At 44.2% G+C, this 21,863-nt stretch overlaps 1 protein-coding gene across 2 annotated transcripts in view; it reads right to left on the bottom strand.

Moving 5' to 3' along the window:
- Positions 1 to 18,715, bottom strand: part of USP31 (ubiquitin specific peptidase 31) — a 72,165-nt gene extending 53,450 nt beyond the window's left edge. For both annotated transcript variants that reach the window (XM_081257973.1, XM_081257974.1), the window contains exon 1: positions 17,950 to 18,715. In XM_081257973.1, coding sequence (XP_081114099.1) covers positions 17,950 to 18,570 — 621 coding nt within the window. In that variant the 5' untranslated portion in view covers positions 18,571 to 18,715. The remainder of the gene's footprint in view (positions 1 to 17,949) is intronic.
- Between the last annotated feature and the right edge of the window lie 3,148 nt (positions 18,716 to 21,863).

Genomic DNA, 21,863 nt, shown 5'->3' with positions numbered 1-21,863 from the left:
ACAGCAGTGCTCTTCAAAGTATGATCCACAGATAGGTGCCTGTCTGTGAACTTTTTTCACCAGTCCATGATGAGGTAAGTACAGAAATCAGAGTAAGCATCAGAAACATTTAGAGCAAATTAACAGTAATTGTGTGTCTATTGAATCTAACCATGTTTTTTAATGGGGCTGGTTTTATGCATGCCTTTTTTATTTTATTTTTCCAGAAAAGTTTAAATGCCAAGCTAAGAAATTTATACCACATTTTGTATATAAAAGAAAAAGTAAAGGCAATTTTTGAGAAGAGAAATAATGTAGTTACAGATAAGCTTTAAGATTACTCTGGCAGCAAGAAAAACTGCCAATAGGACAGAGTTTAGAAATGGGGAAGGGTACTCGGGTGGCCACAGACTTGGAATGAGCACCTTCCTCATCACCACCTTCCATTTCTGGAATACTTACCATGTGCAAGTTTCTGTACTAAACCCTTAATTATATCTTCTCCTTTAACCTCATAAAAACCATGCAAGGTTGGAGTTCTGGCTCTGCTACTTATCAAGTACTAGCACTGAAGCCCTATATCCTAATTGTTTAAATGGAATAGCAATGCTTCTTTCACGGGCTGTTGTGAAGATTAAATGAAAAAGTTGTATACGAATGTACAGTGTAAATGATCTGGCTCCAGGGACTTCCCTGGTGGTCCAGTGGTTAAGAATCCACCTTTCAATGCAGGGGATGCAGGTTCAATCCCTGGTCAGGGAACTAAGATCCCATATGCCACAGGGCAACTAAGCCTGCACACTCTAGAGCCCGCATGCCACAACTAGAGAGAATCCCGCTCACCACAACAAAAGATCCCACATGCCACAACTAAGACCCGACGCAGCCAAATAAATAAATTTTTAAAAAGAAGGTTCAAAATAAATAAATGGGGCTTCCCTGGTGGCGCAGTGGTTGAGAGTCCGCCTGCTGATGCAGGGGACACGGGTTCATGCCCCGGTCCGGGAGGATCCCACATGCCACGGAGCGGCTGGGCCCGTGAGCCATGGCCGCTGGGCCTGCGCGTCCGGAGCCTGTGCTCCGCAACGGGAGAGGCCACAACAGTGAGAGGCCTGCGTACCGCAATCAATCAATCTATAATCTGGCTCCACACAAATAAATGGTATTTTCATTATGATTATTATTATTTCTCCCATCTCCTGAGAATCAGACAGCTCTGCCTTGCTCTTAAATATGAGAAGACCAAGAGTTAAAGTCAAGGAATTTAAGAAAAAAAAAAAGAAAGAAAAAGAATTTACTAAGCTGGTGATGAGCTTACAAAGGTTCCTGACAGTAGAAGCAACAAAGGCATTTCCTGACCAGTCCTATGCAATCTAATGCGTGAACTGTTTGTTTGTGGACACACTGTTTGCTACCATCCAAGCTCAACAACTGGAGGGAAGAAGCAACAGATGTTGGGTAAGTGGCCAATTCCTCTAGGAACTGCCACAGTTCGTGGCAGAAAACAATGATTTCTAAATAGAGAAAGATCACAATCAAATGAAAGACAAGATATCCCGATGTGCTCCACTGCAAAAATGTTGTTTGTTAAACATAAAAGGTCATTTGAGGAACAGCCAATTAACAGAGCAAACAAGAATATTTTTGAAGGAAAAAGCTGCAGAGGACAGAATTTTAAATTACTCAGTTTTGAATGATTTCTTTTCCATGACTATATATAAAAGGCTTTTTTTGTGGAAACCATGAGGTCATTGTTTTCCTGAGTCTTCACTATAGGAAACAGCTGTGGGGAACTACACAAACAGAGAACACTGCCCTATTTAGCAGCCCCTCGTTGTGACAAGTGTATAGATGGGGACAGGAAAAATCCACGAAACCACACACTAATAACAAAACAAAAGTGGCAGAGTCAAACTAAAAACTTCAAGGCACACAAAGGAAGATGTAAAACAACTAACTCAGGATAAGCATCTGTAACTCAGCACAAGCATCTTTATTACTACATCTGTATCAATTTAAGAGAGATTTCCACATTTTGACCAGATCGGCACATTTCTACACAGCTCACCAAAAACTTACAACGATTCACTTTACACAGTGCCTGCCTGACATATGGGAGACATTCAACAAATATAATAACAACGACAAACAAGTTTTCCTAGGCTCTTATGTTCCAATACTATGTGACCTCTCTAAACTGAACTTATCCACTCACCTCCAGAATCGTTTTCCATTCTGTGCTTCCAGTCTTGAAGAACACCATCCCAAGACACCCTGTTTCAAAACCTCGAAGTTATTTTCACTTCCTCATCTTATCCACCCTTCATGTAAAGCTGCCAAACACTGTCAACTCTGCTTCAAATATACATTTTTTATATGTTCAAAAGTCAGAGGAAAGGAGCAGGAGACAAGGAAAGGGAAAGAAAGAAACTGAATCCAGTCCAATCTATTATGGGGTGTGTAACTCTCCTTTACAATACTACCCAGGGCTCTGCTTAAACTCGTCCAATGATAAAAATACTCAGGTGAGGCACCTCATTCCATTTTCAGACAACTTGCTCAAAAGATTCTGTTACTGAGGCATGCCACCCATCTCCAGTTTCTCTCCTCTTGCAAGGCTTAAAGCCTAAGCGTGATCACAGTCCTCAAGTGAGGTCTGACCCATGTGTATAAGAGAAGTGGCCCATCATCAGCACATCTACATTTACAACTGAGGCTGGTCTGCAAACTGTTCTTCCTTGCTTGTGGCATCTTCAGTTCAGATGGACCAATACATTGTGCACCTCCAACAAAACAATGCTGAATAAGACAGACTCACTGCCCTCAAGGGCCTTGCAGTGGAGTGGAGGAGACAGACATGAACAGGTTTAGGAAACAGAATCCTTTTGCCTCGGAGAGGAAATTTTTCTACACTTTTGACAGTCATACAACATGGGGATTATCTGATCCTTGGAAGAATGTACGAATAAATCCATCCAATTCTGTAATCTTTTGGGGGAACAGGCAGTTCTTTTAATAACTCTTGCAATTTCTTCCTCATCAGTCAACCAGGTTTTCTTACTGTAACATTATTATTAGTTTATGGTTTGTTTAAAGTTATGAATTTTATCAGTGACAGGCAGACATTCAGCAAAGATGGTTATCTGTCCGAAACTAATGTAGATATTTTAACACTAAAATTCACATAGGATTGGTTTTTGAAACATGACAAAATGATTCTAAAATTTGTCTGGAGAACTTTAAAAGAACAGCAAGATAGCTCATCTCTTACCCAAGGTACTGAGTACTTTTCTGCACTGGTTTTAATCATGCCTAATATTGCAGAAGAAAAATAAATGTTTCACAGTAGGGGGAAAAAAGAATAGCATGAAAAGAACAGGCAACAACAATGCCATGTGGTACCAATAAAAGTACTGATGAAACAGAACACAAAATTCAGAAATAGACCATAAAATTCTAAATATGGAGAAGACTTTTACAAATAAGCAGGGTAATAACAAGGCTGGGGTAACAATACCAGTTAACACTCACTTAGCACTGATGGTACGCCAGTCCCTTAGCCAAGTTTTTCTCTTCTTTTTAAAACAACCAAATGAGGTAGATATAGTCTTAACCCCATTTTACAAATGAGGAAACTAAGCCCAGAGAATTAAGTGCCCAAGGACCCACAGCTAATAAGTGCTACAGCTAGGATTGGAACACAGGCTGTCTGGCTCCCCAGTCCAGGTTCTCAACCACTCAATGTACTATATAAGATGGGAAATCTCAAACCTTAAAATAAATCCTCACTTTACACTGCACTATACTAAACCACACTCCAAACTATTGGAAAGAGAAATATTTTAGAACATAAAAAAAATAATAACAAAAAATAAAAGAGAAAAATTATCCTATATGAAAGCCTAACTTTTCAGCTATACATGACAAAAAAAATAAGGGAAAGGTACAGGTTCAAAAACATTAAAACCGTCTGTAATACATAAAAGTTAACAAAACTGAAAGAGCAAGAGACTGAGAGAAGTATCTATATCAAATGTATCAAGGCTTAATGAAGCTGTTACCTTACATCTACACTCTACAAAGAGCTGTTATAAAGTTTTTTAAAAAAGAAAAGAACCTTCAAAATCCCTAGAGACACCATGACCAAGTAGGATTTATTTCTGGAATGAAAAGGGGTTCAACATATGAAAATCAGTCAATGTAATATGTCACATTAATAGAATGAAAGAAAACTACCACACGATCATCTCAATTAATTCAGAAAAAGCGCTTGACAAAATTCATCATTCTTTCATGATAAAGACACTCAACAAAGTAGGAAAAGAAGAAAACTTCCTCAATATGATAAAGGCCATATCTGAAAAGCTCACAGCTAACGTCATACTCAACGGTGAAACACTGAGAGCTTTTCCCCTAAGATGAAGAAACAAGACAAGGATGCCCATTTTCACCACTTCTATTCAAGAGTATTGGAATTTCTAGCCGGAACTAGGCGAGAAAGGGGAAGGGTGGGGGAATAAATTAAGAGTTTGGGATTAGCAAATACAAACTACTATATATAAAATAGATAAACAACAAGGTCCTTCTGTATAGCACAGAGAATTATATTCAATATCTTTTAATAAACTATAATGGAAAAGAATACATATATATGAATATATATAACTGACTTTGCTGTACACCAGAAACTAACACAACATTGTATACCGACTATGCTTTATCTAAAAAAAAAAAAGGGTATCCTAACTGGAAAGGAAGATGTAAAATTATCTCTGTTTGCAGATAATATGATCTTATATGTAGAAAACTCTGAGGACTCACACACACAAAAAAAAAACTGTTAGAGCTAATAGATGAATTCAGCAAAGTGCAGGATACAATATCAACACACAAAAACCAGCTCCGTTTCTATACACTAGCAATGAACAATCCAAAAAGGAAATTAAGAAAACAGTTCCATGTATAACATCAAAAAGAATAAAATACTTAGGAATAATCATTTAACAAAGGAGGTGAAAAACCTGTACATTGAAAACTACAAAACTTAAGCGAAGGAAATTAAAGACAACATAAATATTAAAAAAGACATTCCATGTTCATGGGTTGGAAGACAATATTGTTACAATGACAATTCTACCCAAAACAATCCACAGATTTCAGTGCAATCCCTATAAAAATCCTATTTTCTGCAGAAAGAAAAGCCTATTCTGAAATTCATATAGAATCTCCAGGAATTCCAAAGACAAAACCATCTTGAAAAAGAACAAATTTGAAGGACTCAAACTTCTGGTTTCAAAACTTACTACACAGCTACAGTAATCAAAACAGTGTGGTGCTGAAACAAAGATAGGCATATAGATCAATGGAACAGAATAAAGAGCCCAGAAATAAACCCTCACACATACAGTCAACTGATTTTTGACAGGGGCACCAAAACCATTCAACAAAGAAAGAACAGTAGTCTTTTCAACAACAGTGCTGAGAAAACTAAATATCCACGTGCAAAAGAATGAAGTTGTAACCTTACCTTACACCATATATCAATACAAAAGTTAACTCACAATGGATGAAAGACCTAAATATACGAGCTAAAACTATAAAATTTTTAGTAAAAAACAAAGACGGAAAACTTCATGACATTAAATTTGGCAATGATTTCTTGGATATGATACCAAAAGCAGAGACAACAGAAGAAGAAAAATAGACAAATTGGACTTCATCACAGTTATCAAGAGAGTGAAACAACAACCCACGGAATGAGAGAAAATACTTGCTAATCATATATCTGATAAAGGATTAATATCCAGAATATATAAAGAACTCCTACAACTCAGCATCAACAACAACAAAAAAATCCAATTCAAAAATGAGGAAAGTATTTGGATAGACATTTCTCCAAAGAAGATATACAAATAGGCAATAAGCACTTGAAAAGACAGTCCAAGTCATCAGTTAGGTCATTAATGACTAATGATTATTAGTCATTAGAGAAATGCAAATCAAAACCACAATGAGATAACACTTCACACACGCTAGGATGGCTATTATTTGAAAACAAAAATGGAAAATAACAAGTGCTGGCAAGGATGTGGAGAAATTGGAACCCTCATGCATTGCTGGTGGGAATTCACAATGGTGCAGCCACTGTGGAAAAGTTTGACAGTTTCTCAAAAAGTTAAACACAGAATTACTACATGACCTAAAAGAATTAAAAACAGGGACACACATAGATACTTGAATGCCTATGTTCATAGCATCATTATTCACAATAGCCAAAAAGCAGAAACAACCCAGTTGTCCATCAACAGATGAATGGATAAACAAAATGTAGTACATATGTATAAAGGAATATTATTCCGCCATAAAAAGAAATGAAATGCTGTAACATACTACAACACAGATGAATATTGAAAACATTATTCTAAATGACATAAACCAGATACAAAAGGATTTTGTGTATTGTACTGTGTAATTCTACTTATATGGGATACCTAGAATAGGCAAATTCATAGAGACAGAAAGTAGAACACAGGTTACCAGGGACTAGACGGGAGTGATTGGTTAATGCATACAGAGTTCCTGTTTGGGATGATGAAAAAGTTCTGGAAATGGACAGTAGTTGATGGTTGCACAACAGTGAATGTACTTAATGCCACTGAGCTGTACTTAAAGGCAACGAAAAGGGTAAATTTTATGTTGTGTATTTTACCACAACAAAAAATTGGAAAAAATGACAATAGACAAATGAGCAAAGAATGAATATAAACTGACAATAACAAATTTAAATTATAAAATCCAACTCATTCCAAAAATGGTTTGTGAGCATCCAACATGCACCATTCACTGGGCTGGGTGAAGTTTATGATCAAACTAGCAGCATTGTAATTTCTGTAATAAGAAGTCAAAAAGATGTCCATAAGCTTCTGATGCTCTGAGAACATGTTTGGAAATTTATCCTAAATAAATAACATGACAAAACAAAAAGCTATACACATGATTCATGTTCATTATAATAAAAAAGAGTCTGGGGGAAATTGCCCAATAAAAGAGGACTGGATGATTAAATTATCACTTAGCAATATGATACCATATGTATCATTAAACATTAAGCAGTATTATGAATACTATTTAGAAACATGGAAAAATGTTTTATAAGTTGCATGAAAAAAAATTATAATACAAAATGGCCTGGCCAGGATAATAGCAACTATGTAAAATATATATGTATGTGGACAAGTACAAAAATGTAAACTGATGGCACTTCAAGGCAATGTGTTCAGTACAGTGAGAGCATAAATGTTATCATCACACTGCGCTGAGTTCAAGTTGAAGCTCTGCCCCTGCATATGTGTAAAGAACCAAACTAGATCAAATCAAAATAACAGATTTAGTGCTAGTTTACGTTGCTGGCTTGAAAGATATTTTTAAACACTCAGAAGGGGAGTTTAATAACAAATAAAAATCTCTAGCCGAAACTCTAGCCTACACGACTGAGTATTTTCCTCTATGAGTTACCATGGGACCTCAAATACAACATGCCTAAAGTGGAATTTAGCACCTCTGAAAAGTTTTATGCTGCCTCAGTTTCCCAAATGTAACCAGGCTCCAAGAGGCTAAGATATATTCTGTTCTCCCTGAACCCCCCCAGTTCTGCCCCTGCCCTCTCTCATCATCACCTCCCCATCCTCAATGTCCCTGGGCCTCTGAGTGATCATTCTTTGAAAAATAATAAAAGAAAAAGACAATGATACCACAAGCCTGTCTGAAACTCCTTGGTGCTGCCCTCACAAGATGCTATTCTCTGACATGGCACCCAAAGAACAAAGTCAGAGATCTAACCTTGCCCAAAGCATCACTCAGTGACCTCCTCCCCAACCCATCCACCACCCTATCCTTCTGCTCCAACCACACTAGACCTTGAAATTTTCTGAATAAGCCAAGTTGTTAGAGGTTCTAAGCCTTTGCACTTGATGGGTTTTCTCCCCTGGAAAGGCCTTTCCCACCTCTCCCCTTATCCACCTAGAGGATTCCGACCAAATCCTTCCAGACACAGCCAAAGTGTCATCTCTCCAGTCCCCCCCAAGCCTCCCTTCCCTCCCTGGGGTCTACACGGCACTTCTATACATACCTCTATCACAGCACTCATCCTACCCTTCTGCAATTGTTTCTTAACCCCTGCCTTCCCTTCTAGACCCTGCATTCCTTAAGGGCATGGACCATCTCACTCATCCTGGCACAGCTCAGTGCTTCCCAACACAGGACCAGCACAAAAATGTGCTCGATAAATTTGTAGACTTAATGAATCATGACTACAATATATCAACCTGAATTTGATTCTTAATGGGTATATAGCATTTTTTAAAATTTATTTATTTTATTTTTGGCTGCGTAGGGTCTTCGTTGCTGTGAGCGGGCCTTCTCTAGTTGCAGCGAGCGGGGGCTACTCTTCGTTGCGGTGCGTGGGCTTCTCATCGCAGTGGCTTCTCTTGTTGCGGAGCACGGGCTCTAGGCGTGCGGGCTTCAGTAGTTGTGGCTGGCGGGCTCTAGAGCGCAGGCTCAGTAGTTGTGGCGCATGGGCTTAGCTGCTCCACAGCATGTGGGATCTTCCCAGACCAGGGCTCGAACCCGTGTCCCCTGCATTGGCAGGCAGATTCTTCACCACTGCACCACCAGGGAAGCCCCTCTTACTGGGTATAAACTGACGTTTCTGCAGCTCTACACTGTACTCGGGGCTAAGAGCAGGAAGTCAACCTAAATAAGCTAGGTTTCCTGACTCTGCTTTCCTGGTTTTCCGCCTATCTGTCTGCCCCTTTAACAAGTCCAACAAGTCCCTCCCTTCTCCTATCCTCTTATTTTTAGTTTCCCCCAAGGGCTTGGCCTTGGGCTTCTGACTACACACAATGCTCCTGGATTCAATTATCACCTCTATGCAGCTGAATCCAAGTCTACACAGCTAGTTCTAAATCGCACCATATTTCCAACTATTAAGACTCTCCTGGGGCTTCCCTGGTGGCGCAGTGGTTGAGAGTCCGCCTGCCGATGCAGGGGACACGGGTTCGTGGGAGGATCCCACATGCCGCGGAGCGGCTGGGCCCGTGAGCCGTGGCCGCTGAGCCTGTGCATCCGGAGCCTGCGCTCCGCAACGGGAGAGGCCACAACAGTGAGAGGCTCGCGTAACGCAAAAAAAAAAAAAAAAAAAAAAAAAAGACTCTCCTTAGATATCCTATGACCCCCAATCCCACATGTTCAAATTATATTCATGATCTTCTCTGCCCTTAGTGCCCTTTTTGGACTGCTCCACCTCTGTCAGATATCCCCTTATTTTCTCCATCACCCAGGTCTGAAACCTCGGTGTTTCCTTTACCTCTCCATCTCTTGGAGTCTCTTTAATGACGTCATGATGTCCTCCAAAACGTCTCTTAGATTCACCCTTTCCTCCTCCTTTTCCTCATGTCCCACCTGTGATTGCCCTTTCCACGCACTTACTTTCTCCTCCATCTGATTCGTTTTTGCTCACCATCAGAACCATTTTTCTAAAACATCTTTTTTCGTCAAATCAGAGTCTGCACAGCTCAAGAAGCCTCAGTTGAATCACTACTGATTGCAGCCTCAAGGCTAAATTGCTGCGACAGACTTTCAAGGGCACCCATCATCTGTCCCCTCTCATCCCCTCAGCCATCTGACATTTATTTGCCCTTCTCTCCAAATCAGTGGTTCTCAACCAGGGGCAATTTTGCCCCCCAGGGGACATGTGGCAATGCCTGGAGACAGTTTTGATTATCATGACTGGGGTGGGTGCAGGGGAGTACTACCAGCACCTAGTGGGTAGAGGACAGGGACACTGCTCAATATCCTAATACACCAGGACAGCCCCCCACAGCAAAGACTCATCTAGCCAATAATGCCAGGTAGGTCAACAGTGCCAAGGCTAAAAAAAACTTCTGCAAATCAATTCCACACAGCAGACAGCCCAGTGGCCTCCCTGATCCTAGACAATGTGCCATGGCTGTGCCTTTGCTCAGAATATTTCCCCAACAATATGGAATGGCATCTCTCTTTCCCTTAACTATCCAAGCCTTATTTATCTTCAATTCCCATTCCAAGCAATATGCCACAGTTTTAAATACCACCTATAGACCAAAGAGTCCCATATCTTTATCTCTGGCCAGTCCCAATCTTCTGAACTCCAGACTTCCTTATCCAGCTGCCAACCAGATATCTCATGAGTGTCCTATTTAATACATCTGAAACTGAACTCCCGATCCCCCCAGAACTGCTGCTCCTCAAGTAAGTGCACAGCACCAGTAATCACTCTCTTGGCTCAAAACAAACACCAGGGCGTTATTCTGGCTGCTCCCCTCGGCCTCAGTGCCTTCCCCAGAATCAATCCTTTAGCAAGTCCTGTCGAGTCTACCTCCAGATATATATCAAATCTATCCGCTTCTCCATCCCATCCACCACCTTCGCAAAACCTCCGAACTGGCCTCCCTGCTTCCACTCTACAGTCACTATTCAGACTCAATGATCACTTCACATTTCAAGGAAATCATGCCAGAACTCTGCTTAAAACCTGCAAAAGCTCCCCACTGCTCTTAGAATCAAATCTAAACCCCTAATCTTGGTCTACAAGGTGGTCCTACAGGATCCGCCTCTGCCTACCTGACCTTCTTTTCCAGCCTCATCTATCCCACACCCCTCCTAGCTCTCTAAGCCATGAAGAAGGCCTGTCAGACTTTCATATGGACCCCCAGCCCTGCCCCCTGCAGAGCCTTTTGAATACATTTTATCACTCCTGCCTGGCCACACCCATCATTCTCTCTCATACACCTTATCTTTTCCTTCTTAGCTCTAATAATTTTAAATTTCACATTTACCAGTGTGTGTTTAACATCTGCCTACCCTGTAACAATAAAAGTTCCAAGAAGGAATGGATCACGGGACCTGGCACCATTTTTTTACATTACCATACCGTTTGGTTTACCCCCATATGTCCAATGACTAGCACAGCACGTGTCATGGAATTAGGAGTTCCATAAATTCATAAATTTGTAGAAGCTTAACTGCCAACAATAAATGAATGAATCTTCTACTTGCACTTCAGCTCACAACAATTTCACCCTTCTCTGAATTCCCACTGAACTTTCCCAGTCAATACAATTTTTTTAAAATTTCCCTATAGGGCTTCCCTGGTGGCACAGTGGTTGAGAGTCCGCCTGCCGATGCAGGAGACACGGGTTCGTGCCCCGGTCCGGGAAGATCCCACATGCCGCAGAGCAGCTGGGCCCGTGAGCCATGGCCGCTGAGTCTGCGCGTCCGGAGCCTGTGCTCCGCAACGGGAGAGGCCACAGCAGTGAGAGGCCCACGTACCGCAAAAAAAAAAAAAAAAATTTCCCTATAAAACTGGTAAGTTCTCTGAGGGCAAGAACTTTGTCCTATAATCGTCATACTTAATCCTCTATTCCCAACCCTCTCCCCTAAACTAGTCCCTTTATACACAATAATTGCTCAGTAAATGTGGTTTAAGTCAGCAAACATGAGAGTCTATAATTGTCCCGTGTATTTTTATTCCCCAACTAGTCCTCTTCAACGCTTTTCTTGCACTTTCTCATGAGTCCCCTTTACCACCTGATAAGAAGCTGCACACATCAGGCGGGCATGCCTGGAAAGAGAGACATACACGTTTAAGAAGAGTGGAGAATAGGCATACCTAGAGGAACAAAACTGACCTACGTGAAAGGAAATAAGTTTGAAAACTGAAGAATAGGGCAGTCACTTGAAAGAGGAAGCACGTGTCAGTGGCGAAGCCCTAGCATGCAGCATGGATGGGTCAGAGTCTTATCCTACACAGGATTTTGCTGGGCAGTCTGGTGAGGTGCATCAACAGTGTAAATGCACGTTCCCTCTGACTCAGCAACGCCACAGCTAAGATCCACTCCTTAGAAAAGGAGACTGGATATATGTTGAAGGATTGGCTATAATGGTTAAAAATTTTATACAACCAAAACACCCATCAGTGGGCTTCTATACAACTGTTAAAAAGAATGAGGTGGACTTGGATGTATTAACAAAAAACAATGAAAGCTATGGCTACCCGTGATATATTTTCAAGTCCAGTATAGGGGCATAAGGGAAAGCAGGTTACAGAACTCTATGGAGAGTATAAGCCCATCAATGTAAAAGATGTGTTTACATACGCATTTAAATGGTCTGAAAGGATAATTTTTTAAGGAAGTCTTCCCCAAAGTGCCTCAGTCTCAGGAGCAACAGCACATATATAAAGCTAGCTGCAGCTGACCTTATTTTCACTACGATTTAGCACCGCAAACTTAGAGGAAGAAAATGCTACATGTTTCAATTCAGCACGTCCACCCTCCCTATTTATGTTTTATGTTGAGACCTGTCGCTTCAGTGGTTGTGCTGATAAGACGACCTCAGAACCAAGGCTCAGTGCGTGCATCGGCATCGCGGGGGGTGGTCAGAGCTCTGGTTCTGCTCCCTCAGCCTCTAGCCAGCAGGTGAACCTTAGTGTCCTCATCCAGAAAGGCTGAGGGCCACTCGCATCTCACCCACGTCTCCCTCCAAGTCCAAAATTTGATGATCCTCTCACCGCCCTTCTCCTTCAAAGATGTGGAACTTCACTAAAACAGAACTGACAGCATTTGACAGACGAGAACAGACCAGGAGGAGACATACTTTCTATTTAATACCATCACAAATCTGAATGTGACCGACACAATTTCTTTTTTGTTTTTTCCTATTTTTCAAATTAATTTGAGGGACACCCTAAAATCAGATCACTTCTTGGGAACCACTGTGAAATGTCAACGTAGTAAACAGCTTCACACAAACGAGGAAAACTTTTATCATAGGTCTGCAGCATAAAATCAGAGCTCCCCAGCATGAGTCCATGACAAAGTAAGGTGTGAAACTGAGCCAGCGGAAGCCCCTGATTGCTAGCTTCTCTGCCACTATTCATTTACACACATATACTCCCTCTGTAACCCAAGAACTCTCACTAATACATAAGCACCACCAGGCACCAAAGTTCAAGGAAAAACATGTGGGAGAGAAAATTTGATTCATCAATTACTTTTTGTTTTCCTGCAAATTTGAAAGGAGTCCCCACATTTCTTTTATCAGTAGATCACTCTATTCTAGTTGTTCTTTGGAAGCACAGTTTGAAAACTGCTGCTATAAAACCTATCTTTGTTACTTGAAAGATGACCTTCCATCTTTCACTTGCTGCAAAAGGGCACCGAGTACTAGAAATCAGAAAGCATCTGTAGGAACCTGGAGCACTCAAGCTAGCATCCTATTAAAGTTACGACAATAGGCTTATTTCCTCTTAAAGCAGCATATTGAGCATTCAGGTTTCAAAATGATTTACTTACTGTCATAGTTTTACTAAGACAGTGATCCAAGGATCCTGCCAGTAAAGTCCAACCTTTACTCTAGTGCTGCAGCAAACACAGAGAAGAAAAAGTAACAAGATAACCACTAAAGGCTGGGTAAGTACGGAAAACTTGCACTAAGGAAGTTCAAAACATTCCTCCAACAGTTTCTTAACCTCAGCACTACTGACATTTGGGGCTGGATAATCCTTTTTGAGGGGTACTGTCCTGCATGTTGTATGACACTTAGCCCCAAACCTGGAGTCTCCCCACTAGTTGCCAGCAGCACCCCACCCCAGTTGTGACACCCAAGTATGTGTCTCCAGACATCACCAAATGTCCCCAGAAGTGAGGGGGTAGGGGAGGCAAAAGTGCCCTGGTTGACAACCACTACTCTATCAGCAGGAGAAAAAGGACTGCACAAAAAAAGCAAAAGATATAAGCGGTAGCTAGAGAAGTTTCTTAAAGCTTACCAAGATTGGACCAGTCAACTTCTTTCATTCTGGAAAATGAAAATCCAACCATAACAACCATCTAGCTCATCCAAAACCGAAAATCCATTTACCTGGCAAGCTCCTAAAGCTGAAATCAATGTGGTTAGAATCCGAATTGAAAATCTTACAAACAAAATTGTTAGGAACTTAAAGAAGTTTTAGGACGATAAAAGTACATGCAAAGACATACTAAGTGCTTTTCGAGACCTCAAGGCAAATTATCTCAAGATGGCAAATTGGTTTTATCTCCTCTGCCAACTGGTAGTGGCTGCCTGGAGCCCAGAATTCAACAGGATTCTGAGGCTGAATGTGAGCTCAAGAAGAGTAGAAAAGAGTGTCTGCCTCAAATATCAATGCGTGCCACCAGCAGGTGAGGGGGGCGTGGTGACTGGTGTGCCCGCATCCTCTTGCTTGGTGCTTCAACTTCCTTTGTGGCTCACAGGCAGGCACAGTGTCTTCCCCACGTCAGAGTGCCTGGCACATGGTAGGCGAAGCACTTTGGTGGGCTGCCTACAAGGCAATCCCCTCCTTTACTCATCTCTTCTATTAAGGCAGGAAAACCCAAATACCACCTTCCTGCCTCCATGGCAACTGGGGTGGTCAAGTGACATGATTATAGTTAATGAGATGTCAGTAGAAGCCTGTTGAGGGGGCTTCTGGAAGAACTTTTATTTCCCTAATGACTTCCTGGATTGACTGGGTAGAAAACCCTGAGGTGACAAACATTAAGGACAAAAGGTCACTGATAGCTAAGGACAACAGAATGGAAACACAAAATGGTATGGGTCCTAGCTGGGCCCATAAAGCCACTGCACCACCTTAGAACCACCTACCTCCAGACTTCTTACAGGTGAGTTAATTCAACATCTTTATTGCTTAAGGCACCATCGGTGCTGAAGGCATTCCTAACTGACTGAATAAACCTTCAACAGAGGGAGGTGAATGAATGAATGCAAAGTGAAATCTACTAACGGTTCAGAAGATTACATTTTTTAAAAACAAGGCCTCAGGGTAGGGGTGGTGGTGTGATGAATTGGGAGATTGGGATTGACATATATACACTAATATGTATAAAATGGATAACTAATAAGAACCTGCTGTATAAAAAAATAAATAAATAAAATTCAGAAAAAAAAAACAAGGCCTCTAAGAATCTGCTCAACTTTGCCAAAGCATGCTTTTCTAGAATTATTGACCCAATTCTGTTACAGCTTTCTAATTGATAAAAAAGTAAACACAATCTCTTAAAAAGCAATGGAAGTGTTCACATACAAAAATGCTGTAGAAATTGATTTTCACATTTTGGAAAAGAATGGAAAACCAAACTTAAAACACTAGGCTGTGACCTTGAAAGTCTGCAACTGCTGTGGCTACCTGCAGGCACAGATAGGCAAAAAGAAAAAGACCGATAGTAGCTGGCTGGCTGCCATTCCCTCCTACTTTCTTATTTTGAGATCTCTGACATGAATCTCTTTTTTTCCAGTCCCTATCCCAGTCAAGTATTTCCATTCAAATTTCCAAGATCAAACAACAACCATTTTTTTCTTTTTGAGAAAAACAGGGTAGAACATAAATAAATATAAATAACATGTAAGTAAAATGTATTAAATGGAGAGGAGTGGACCTTGGCAGTGTTGTTCCTCAGTAAGACAGTAGGTCCTCAACCAAGCTGATTCCCTTAGATAGCTGACCAATTTATATTTTAATCAAATCATTTACTCATACTTAAATAAGTGTGTTTTAGAAAGAAACTTCATAGCACCAATGGAATGACAGTACCATTTGCCATAAATAGAAGACAGGGCTTCCCTGGTGGCGCAGCGGTTAAGAATCCACCTGCCAATGCAAAGGGTTGGAGCCCTGGTCCAGGAAGATCCCACATGCTGCAGAGCAATTAAGCCCATGCGCCACAACTACTGAGCCTGCACTCTAGAGCCCGCGAGCCACAACTACTGAGCCTGTGCACCACAAGTACTGAAGCCCATGCAACTAGAGCCTGTGCTCCACAACAAGAGAAGCCCACGCACCACAACAAAGAGTAGCCCCTGCTCGCCGCAACTAGAGAAAGCCCGCACGCAGCAACGAAGACCCAACGCAGCCAAAAATAAATAAATTTATTTTAAAAAAGACAAATGTAAAGACAAATCCAATGAAGACATAACCTTATTAAATTCTAGCTTCTGTTGCCTATTCAGATCTCTAAACTTGAAGCTTATTCTCTATTTTTCTTTAAAAAAGGGGCTTCCCTTGTGGCACAGTGGTTAAGAATCTGCCTGCCAATGCAAGGGACACGGGTTCGAGCCCTGGCCCGGGAAGATCCCACATGCCACGGAGCAACTAAACCTGTGCGCCACAACTACTGAGCCTGCGCTCAAGAGCCCGCGAGCCACAACTACTGAGCCTGCGTGCCGCAACTACTGAAGCCTGTGCGCCTACAGCCCATACTCCACAACAAGAGAAGCCACTGCAATGGGAAGCCCGCGCACAGCAACGAAGAGTAGCCTCCGCTTGCCGCAACTAGAGAAAGCCCGCGCACAGCCGGGATAACCCAACACAGCCAAAAAATACATAAATAAAATAAATAAACAAATTTAAATAAAAAAGGTGGGGGAGTGAGCAAGAGGTGTTAAAGACAAGCTAACCACCAAGCTGAGACTTTCTCTTGGGCATGATCAGGACAGAAAGAGAACAGAAAAGGAATTAACTTTCTTATCGTGTGATTTCATTCTATTTAGTTCTATTTATATCCATTTCCCACCTAAAAGTATCCCTTATACAATCCCAAATCATCTTCCCCTTATTGCTTAGATTAAGAGCCCATTTCCTTGTACTACAGCGTAAATTTATGATCCTACACCACCTGGCCCCAGCCCACCGCTCACACTCCGCTCTCAGCGCGCAGGCACTCACAACAAGGACCCAAGGCCACATCTAGCCCACTGCCTGTTTCTGTACGGCCTATGAGCTACGAATGATTTGGAGAGATGAATACTTGTAATCAATTTGACAACAGGGAACATTAATTTTGAACTCCAATTAAGTTAAACGTTGTACTCTCCAAAAAGAGTCCCATGCTTCTCATTAGTAGACCTGTATTACAAAATATTGTACTCAATTACTATAACATTTTTATTTTAGGCAATAAAAAATGTGTAGAAATGTGTCTTTTCTTGTTATATACGTATCTACATAATATCCTCGGGTTTGCATCTTGACCAGCAGAGCCTAAAACATTTGCTATGCAGCCCTTTACAGAAAGAATTTGCCCATCCCGGAGCTACAATGCGGGTCAAGTACACCAGGCTCTTTCCCGTCTCAAGGTGTCCACACTTGCCTTACACCTGGGGACCGCTTTCCCCTGAGCTCAAGGCTGGTCTTCCCTGTGGTTACTCAAGTCTCAGAACATCACCTCCTCCGAGAAGTCACCCTAACCCATGTAACATACCCTGCCAGCACATCAGTCACATCACCAGGTGTTACTTCCTTCAAACCACTGTCTGGTACCACCTCTTTAATTTGTTAAAGTTTTTAATACTAAAAATAATAATGGCAGCAAATACTCATAGCACTGCACACAATGGAAGCATTTTACATACCAGGTTGAATGCTATGAAAGTGCCAATCTGTAAGTCAGAACGGTCAACAGTGGGTAACTTCATAGGGTTCAACCCGACATATCAACTTGTTAGCAGCTCACAACCACCTATGAGGTAGGTACCAGATGAGGAAATTGTGGCACAGAGAGGTCGAGTAACCTGCCCGAGGTCACACCGCTAGTAAGTGGCAGCACAAGGATTTGAACCCAAGCTCAACACTCCCACCCCCAAGAATGTAAGTTCCAGGATGGCAGACGGTCTTGCCCACTGTCCCATCCCTCCCCTGTGCCCATCAAAGGGCCCGCCACGTACCAAGCCCTTACAAATGCGCGATGCATGAATGAGTGAAGGACTGTCCCTCGCAATCAGCGCCATCTGCCCGGACTCGCGGCCCGCTCCTCTTTCCTTAGGCAACCAGAGCATCAGTCCTCCGGCCGCGACGGAAGCGGGGAAGAAAGCTCTGGGCAGGCGGGTGCCCCAGGGGCTCACCTTGAAGTCGCGGCTGTGCTGCGGGGTGTACTCCAGGGTCCAGAGGGCCCGCACCAGGTGCGCCAGCTGCTCGGTGACCTCACCGTGGCCCTGCGCGCCGCGCCCCGCGGGCTGCTCGGGGTCAGGCGAGGGCTCGGGCCGCCCCGCCCGGTACTGGCCGAGCGCCAGGTACTCGGCGAAGAGCTCGGTGTTGCTGAGGCACTGAAGCGTGGCGTTCATGAAGCACGTGTTGCCGTGGTTCCGGAGCCCCGCCACCCCGGGCACCGGCTCCGCTGCGCTGGCGGGCGGCGCGGGCGAGGCGGGCGGCGGCGGGCACGGCGGCGGCGTGGGCGCGGCCGTGGGCCCGGGCGGGAAGCAGCTGCGGAGGCCGCCGCGGTCCGGGGCGGCGCCCTCGGAGCTAAGGTGCGAGAGCGTGGACAGCGTCTTGAGGACGCGGCTCATGAAGCTACCCACCGAGCGCGCCGACGAGGGCGAGGAGGGCGCGGCCGGCCCGGGGCCCCCAGCGCCGCCGCCGCCGCCCGCGCGGCCGCTCCGGAACAGCCGCTTGCTGAAGGAGCGCTTCTCCTTCCCGCCCGCTGCCGCCGCCGGCGGCCCGGGCCCGGGCGCCGTTACCTTGGACATGGCGGTGGCCGCCGACGCTCATCACCGCGTCCGCCCGCCCGGCCCGCGTCCCCGCCACGGCCGCCGCCGCATCCCGCCGCGCCGCGCCTCACCGGGACGGGGGTCTCGACACCCCACACACCTCAGAGCGCCGCGGAGCCAGCCAGCGAGCCGCGGCCGGCGGGGCGGGCGGGAGCGCGCGAGATCCGCCCAGCTGGGCCGCTCACGTGACCCGCCTCCCAGCGCCCCCGCCCCGCGCTGAAGCCGCCGCGGCCGCCATGTTGACTCCGGGAACGGAGCTGCCTCCCCAGCCAGACGCGATGACTGGCGGCTCCGGGCGCGGTACTGCTCCGTGAAGCCCGAGGGAGGCCATGTCTAGTGTGGTCAAGGTCCAGGCTCCGCGGGGTAGCGCTGGGCTAGCGCTGGGCTAGCGTTGGGTGGTGGACGCCCCGGGGTGGGACTCCGTCTTGACTGATCTGATGGTGGAGGCCTTGGGAAAGTGCAGGAATCAGGACGCCCCCTTACCATACTCTGGAAGAGGTGATGGACATGGCCCTGACCGATCCTGGGCAAGCCAGCCCCGCCAGGTTCCCGAGGGACCCCGACGGTCTGCTTGCCCACTCGAACGCCATCGCAGAGCCTGGCACGTTTCGGCCAGGCTTGTCTTCCAGGCGGCACTTTGGGGTCGCGGTGAAACTATATTATCAGAATACCTTCCTTTTCAGACCCCCCTGAGCTCTACCATCATTCATTCATTCATTCAACAGTTACTGTTAGTGCCAAGCACGGTCCTAGACGCTGGGAGTACGACGAAGTGTGAAACTAACAGGGTTTCTCCGTGCTCTCTTGTTAGTGGATGCTGATAATAGCTGCCGTTACAAGCATTGCGCTAAGCAGGCAATCTCTCCTTCAATCTTCCATTCAATTCCTTTGAGATTGGTAGACTCTTACCCATTTCAAACCCAAGTATGTTTCAAAGCCCCTAGAGTTGGCTTCTAAACAAAAGGTCACAGACCCACAAATATCGGTGGGTCCTATCAGGTGGTCCTATCCGCGAATGAAGAATTCTGGTGTTTCAATCATACTATTATTACTTTAAGTGACTTGACTTAGTGTTGCGGAGAATATAAGGAATGGCAAGGACTCCGGCAAATTGCAAATCAACATCCTTCTGAAGGGGGTGGCTGCCACTCAGCTCCAGCCAATTGTTCCCATGCAGAAATGAGGGCTCAGATCATCTGATTCTTTAAGAGAAGGTGGAAATCCTATTTTTAAATGTTGGTTCAATTAAAAAAGAAGAAAATAGTGCAAAAAAACCCCCAAAAAGTACATCTTTGGGCTGCCAGATCCACTGGTTTATGACCTCCTCTCTGTAGATTCTCCTCTTTGCTAACCCTTCGCCTGAGTCCTGGTTACTGCAGAACGGAGAAATCAGGGAAAGGAGAGCCTTTCCTCTTTCAAAACATAAATCCCACCTTACACCGTATTTCAAAGTAAATGGCTTTTGCCTCTGACCTCCCACCCCGCAGTAAGCAGGACCCTTATGCTGACACCCAGTGGATTCTTTGCACTAGTCCCCAGATCACCTTGCAGACGTGTTCAAATTTTTTCAAACATGAAATTGTGGCGGAGGAAGGGACAAGAAAAGGAAGAGCTTTTGGTGAAATTTCAAGCAGTCTGACATTTTATCACAATATCAGCCATTATGCTGAAAGTTTGTTTGTTTGCTTGCTTGCTTGTTTCTATTATATGGGAAGGGTCTTGGGGCTGTGGGCTCTCTCTGTAGATTTCAATCTAACTTGGGAGTTAGCCCCCAAGCTTTGCTTCCCTATGCTGCCTTTATTTATTTGTTTATTTATTTTAGCACTTCTCCATTTTGGACTCATGTCCATAGCACCAATCACACTTGCTCAAAATCCGCAAAAGACTGTCAGCTCTTAAGGCAGAGATTAGCTCTCTTTTGCTGACCATAGATGCCCAGCACTGACCATGGTTCTAATAAATGTTTGGTTGAATGAATAAACTGTCTTAGAAGGAAACTGAGCATAGCAACAGCTTTTCATCCCTCACGTCTTATGCCCTGAGCCTATCTCCAATTTCAGCCTCAGCTATAAACTGTGTAAGTCATTGCCACCCACCACCCACCACACCCCACACACACCCCTGCCACTTCAAAAGCCTGCTGTTTCTTTGCTTTTCTGCTTGAGGATTCTCCCTAACGCCAGGGAACTCACTAGGTGGAGTGGAATTAATAAGCCCCCTCCCCTAAGCAGGGGCAACCTTCAACCAGTGGGAAATATCAGCTGGTGGAAAAACATCCCAGCCTCCCATCCTTTGGATGGACAACTGTGGGGTGCATCCAACAGAGTTCTTCACAGAGTCTCCAGCAAGATTGAGCCCCAGTTGCCCTCCATAGTAACCAGTTCAATAATGCACCCTTTTCTAGATCTCTTTACTTCCCTGTCTCAGTCTTCCTACTCCCTCAGTCCTGCTTCCGGGATCACCTCCCAAACAGACTACCTGCACCCAGGTCTTTGTGTCAGGCTCTGATCTAAGGGGAACCCAAACTGAGATATTGAGTCACTTTAATTAGAACTGGGGAATTCAAACCCAAGACAGATCTGGAATTGGTTGAGATGGGGTTTTCTTTTTTTTTTTTTTTTAATCACTTTTTTTTAAAAGGAATTTTGCCTTTTTTTTTTTTTTTTTTTTTAATGGCTGTGTTGGCTCTTAGTTTCTGTGCGAGGGCTTTCTCTAGTTGCGGCAAGTGGGGGCCACTCCTCATCGCGGTGCGCGGGCCTCTCACTATCGCGGCCTCTCGTTGCGGAGCACAGGTTCCAGACGCGCAGGCTCAGTAATTGTGGCTCACGGGGCTAGTTGCTCCGCGGCATGTGGGATCCTCCCGGACCAGGGCTCGAACCCGTGTCCCCTGCATCGGCAGGCAGACTCCCAACCACTGCGCCACCAGGGAAGCCCGAGATGGGGTTTTCTTTTAGCTGCTGCAAACAATCCTTGGCCTTGTCCACCAATGCACCTTGTCCACTTGACTGTCCTGACAGCTGCTTTCCAGAACATCATTCCTTCCTTTACATGCATGCCTGGCAGACAGTGGGTATTAACAAGAGTTCTTTTTTTTTAATTTATAAAACGGAGAGTGGTCAAAGACCAGTGGAAATTTACCACCCTGCTCCTCTTCTTTATACTGGAGCCTTAGGCAAAATATGACCACATTGCCTGGTGGGCCCTCCTTTCCATTTCCCTCACTTGTCCGAGCCAGCTACTCAGCATCCCGTGACTATCATGTGCTTTGAAGA

Source organism: Mesoplodon bidens (genome assembly GCF_964165515.1).
Source record: "Mesoplodon bidens genome assembly, chromosome: 15".
Classification (NCBI taxonomy): domain Eukaryota; kingdom Metazoa; phylum Chordata; class Mammalia; order Artiodactyla; family Ziphiidae; genus Mesoplodon; species Mesoplodon bidens.
The sequence above is the reverse complement of the archived record's forward strand: the minus strand, read 5'-3'. Positions and strand labels throughout refer to the sequence as shown.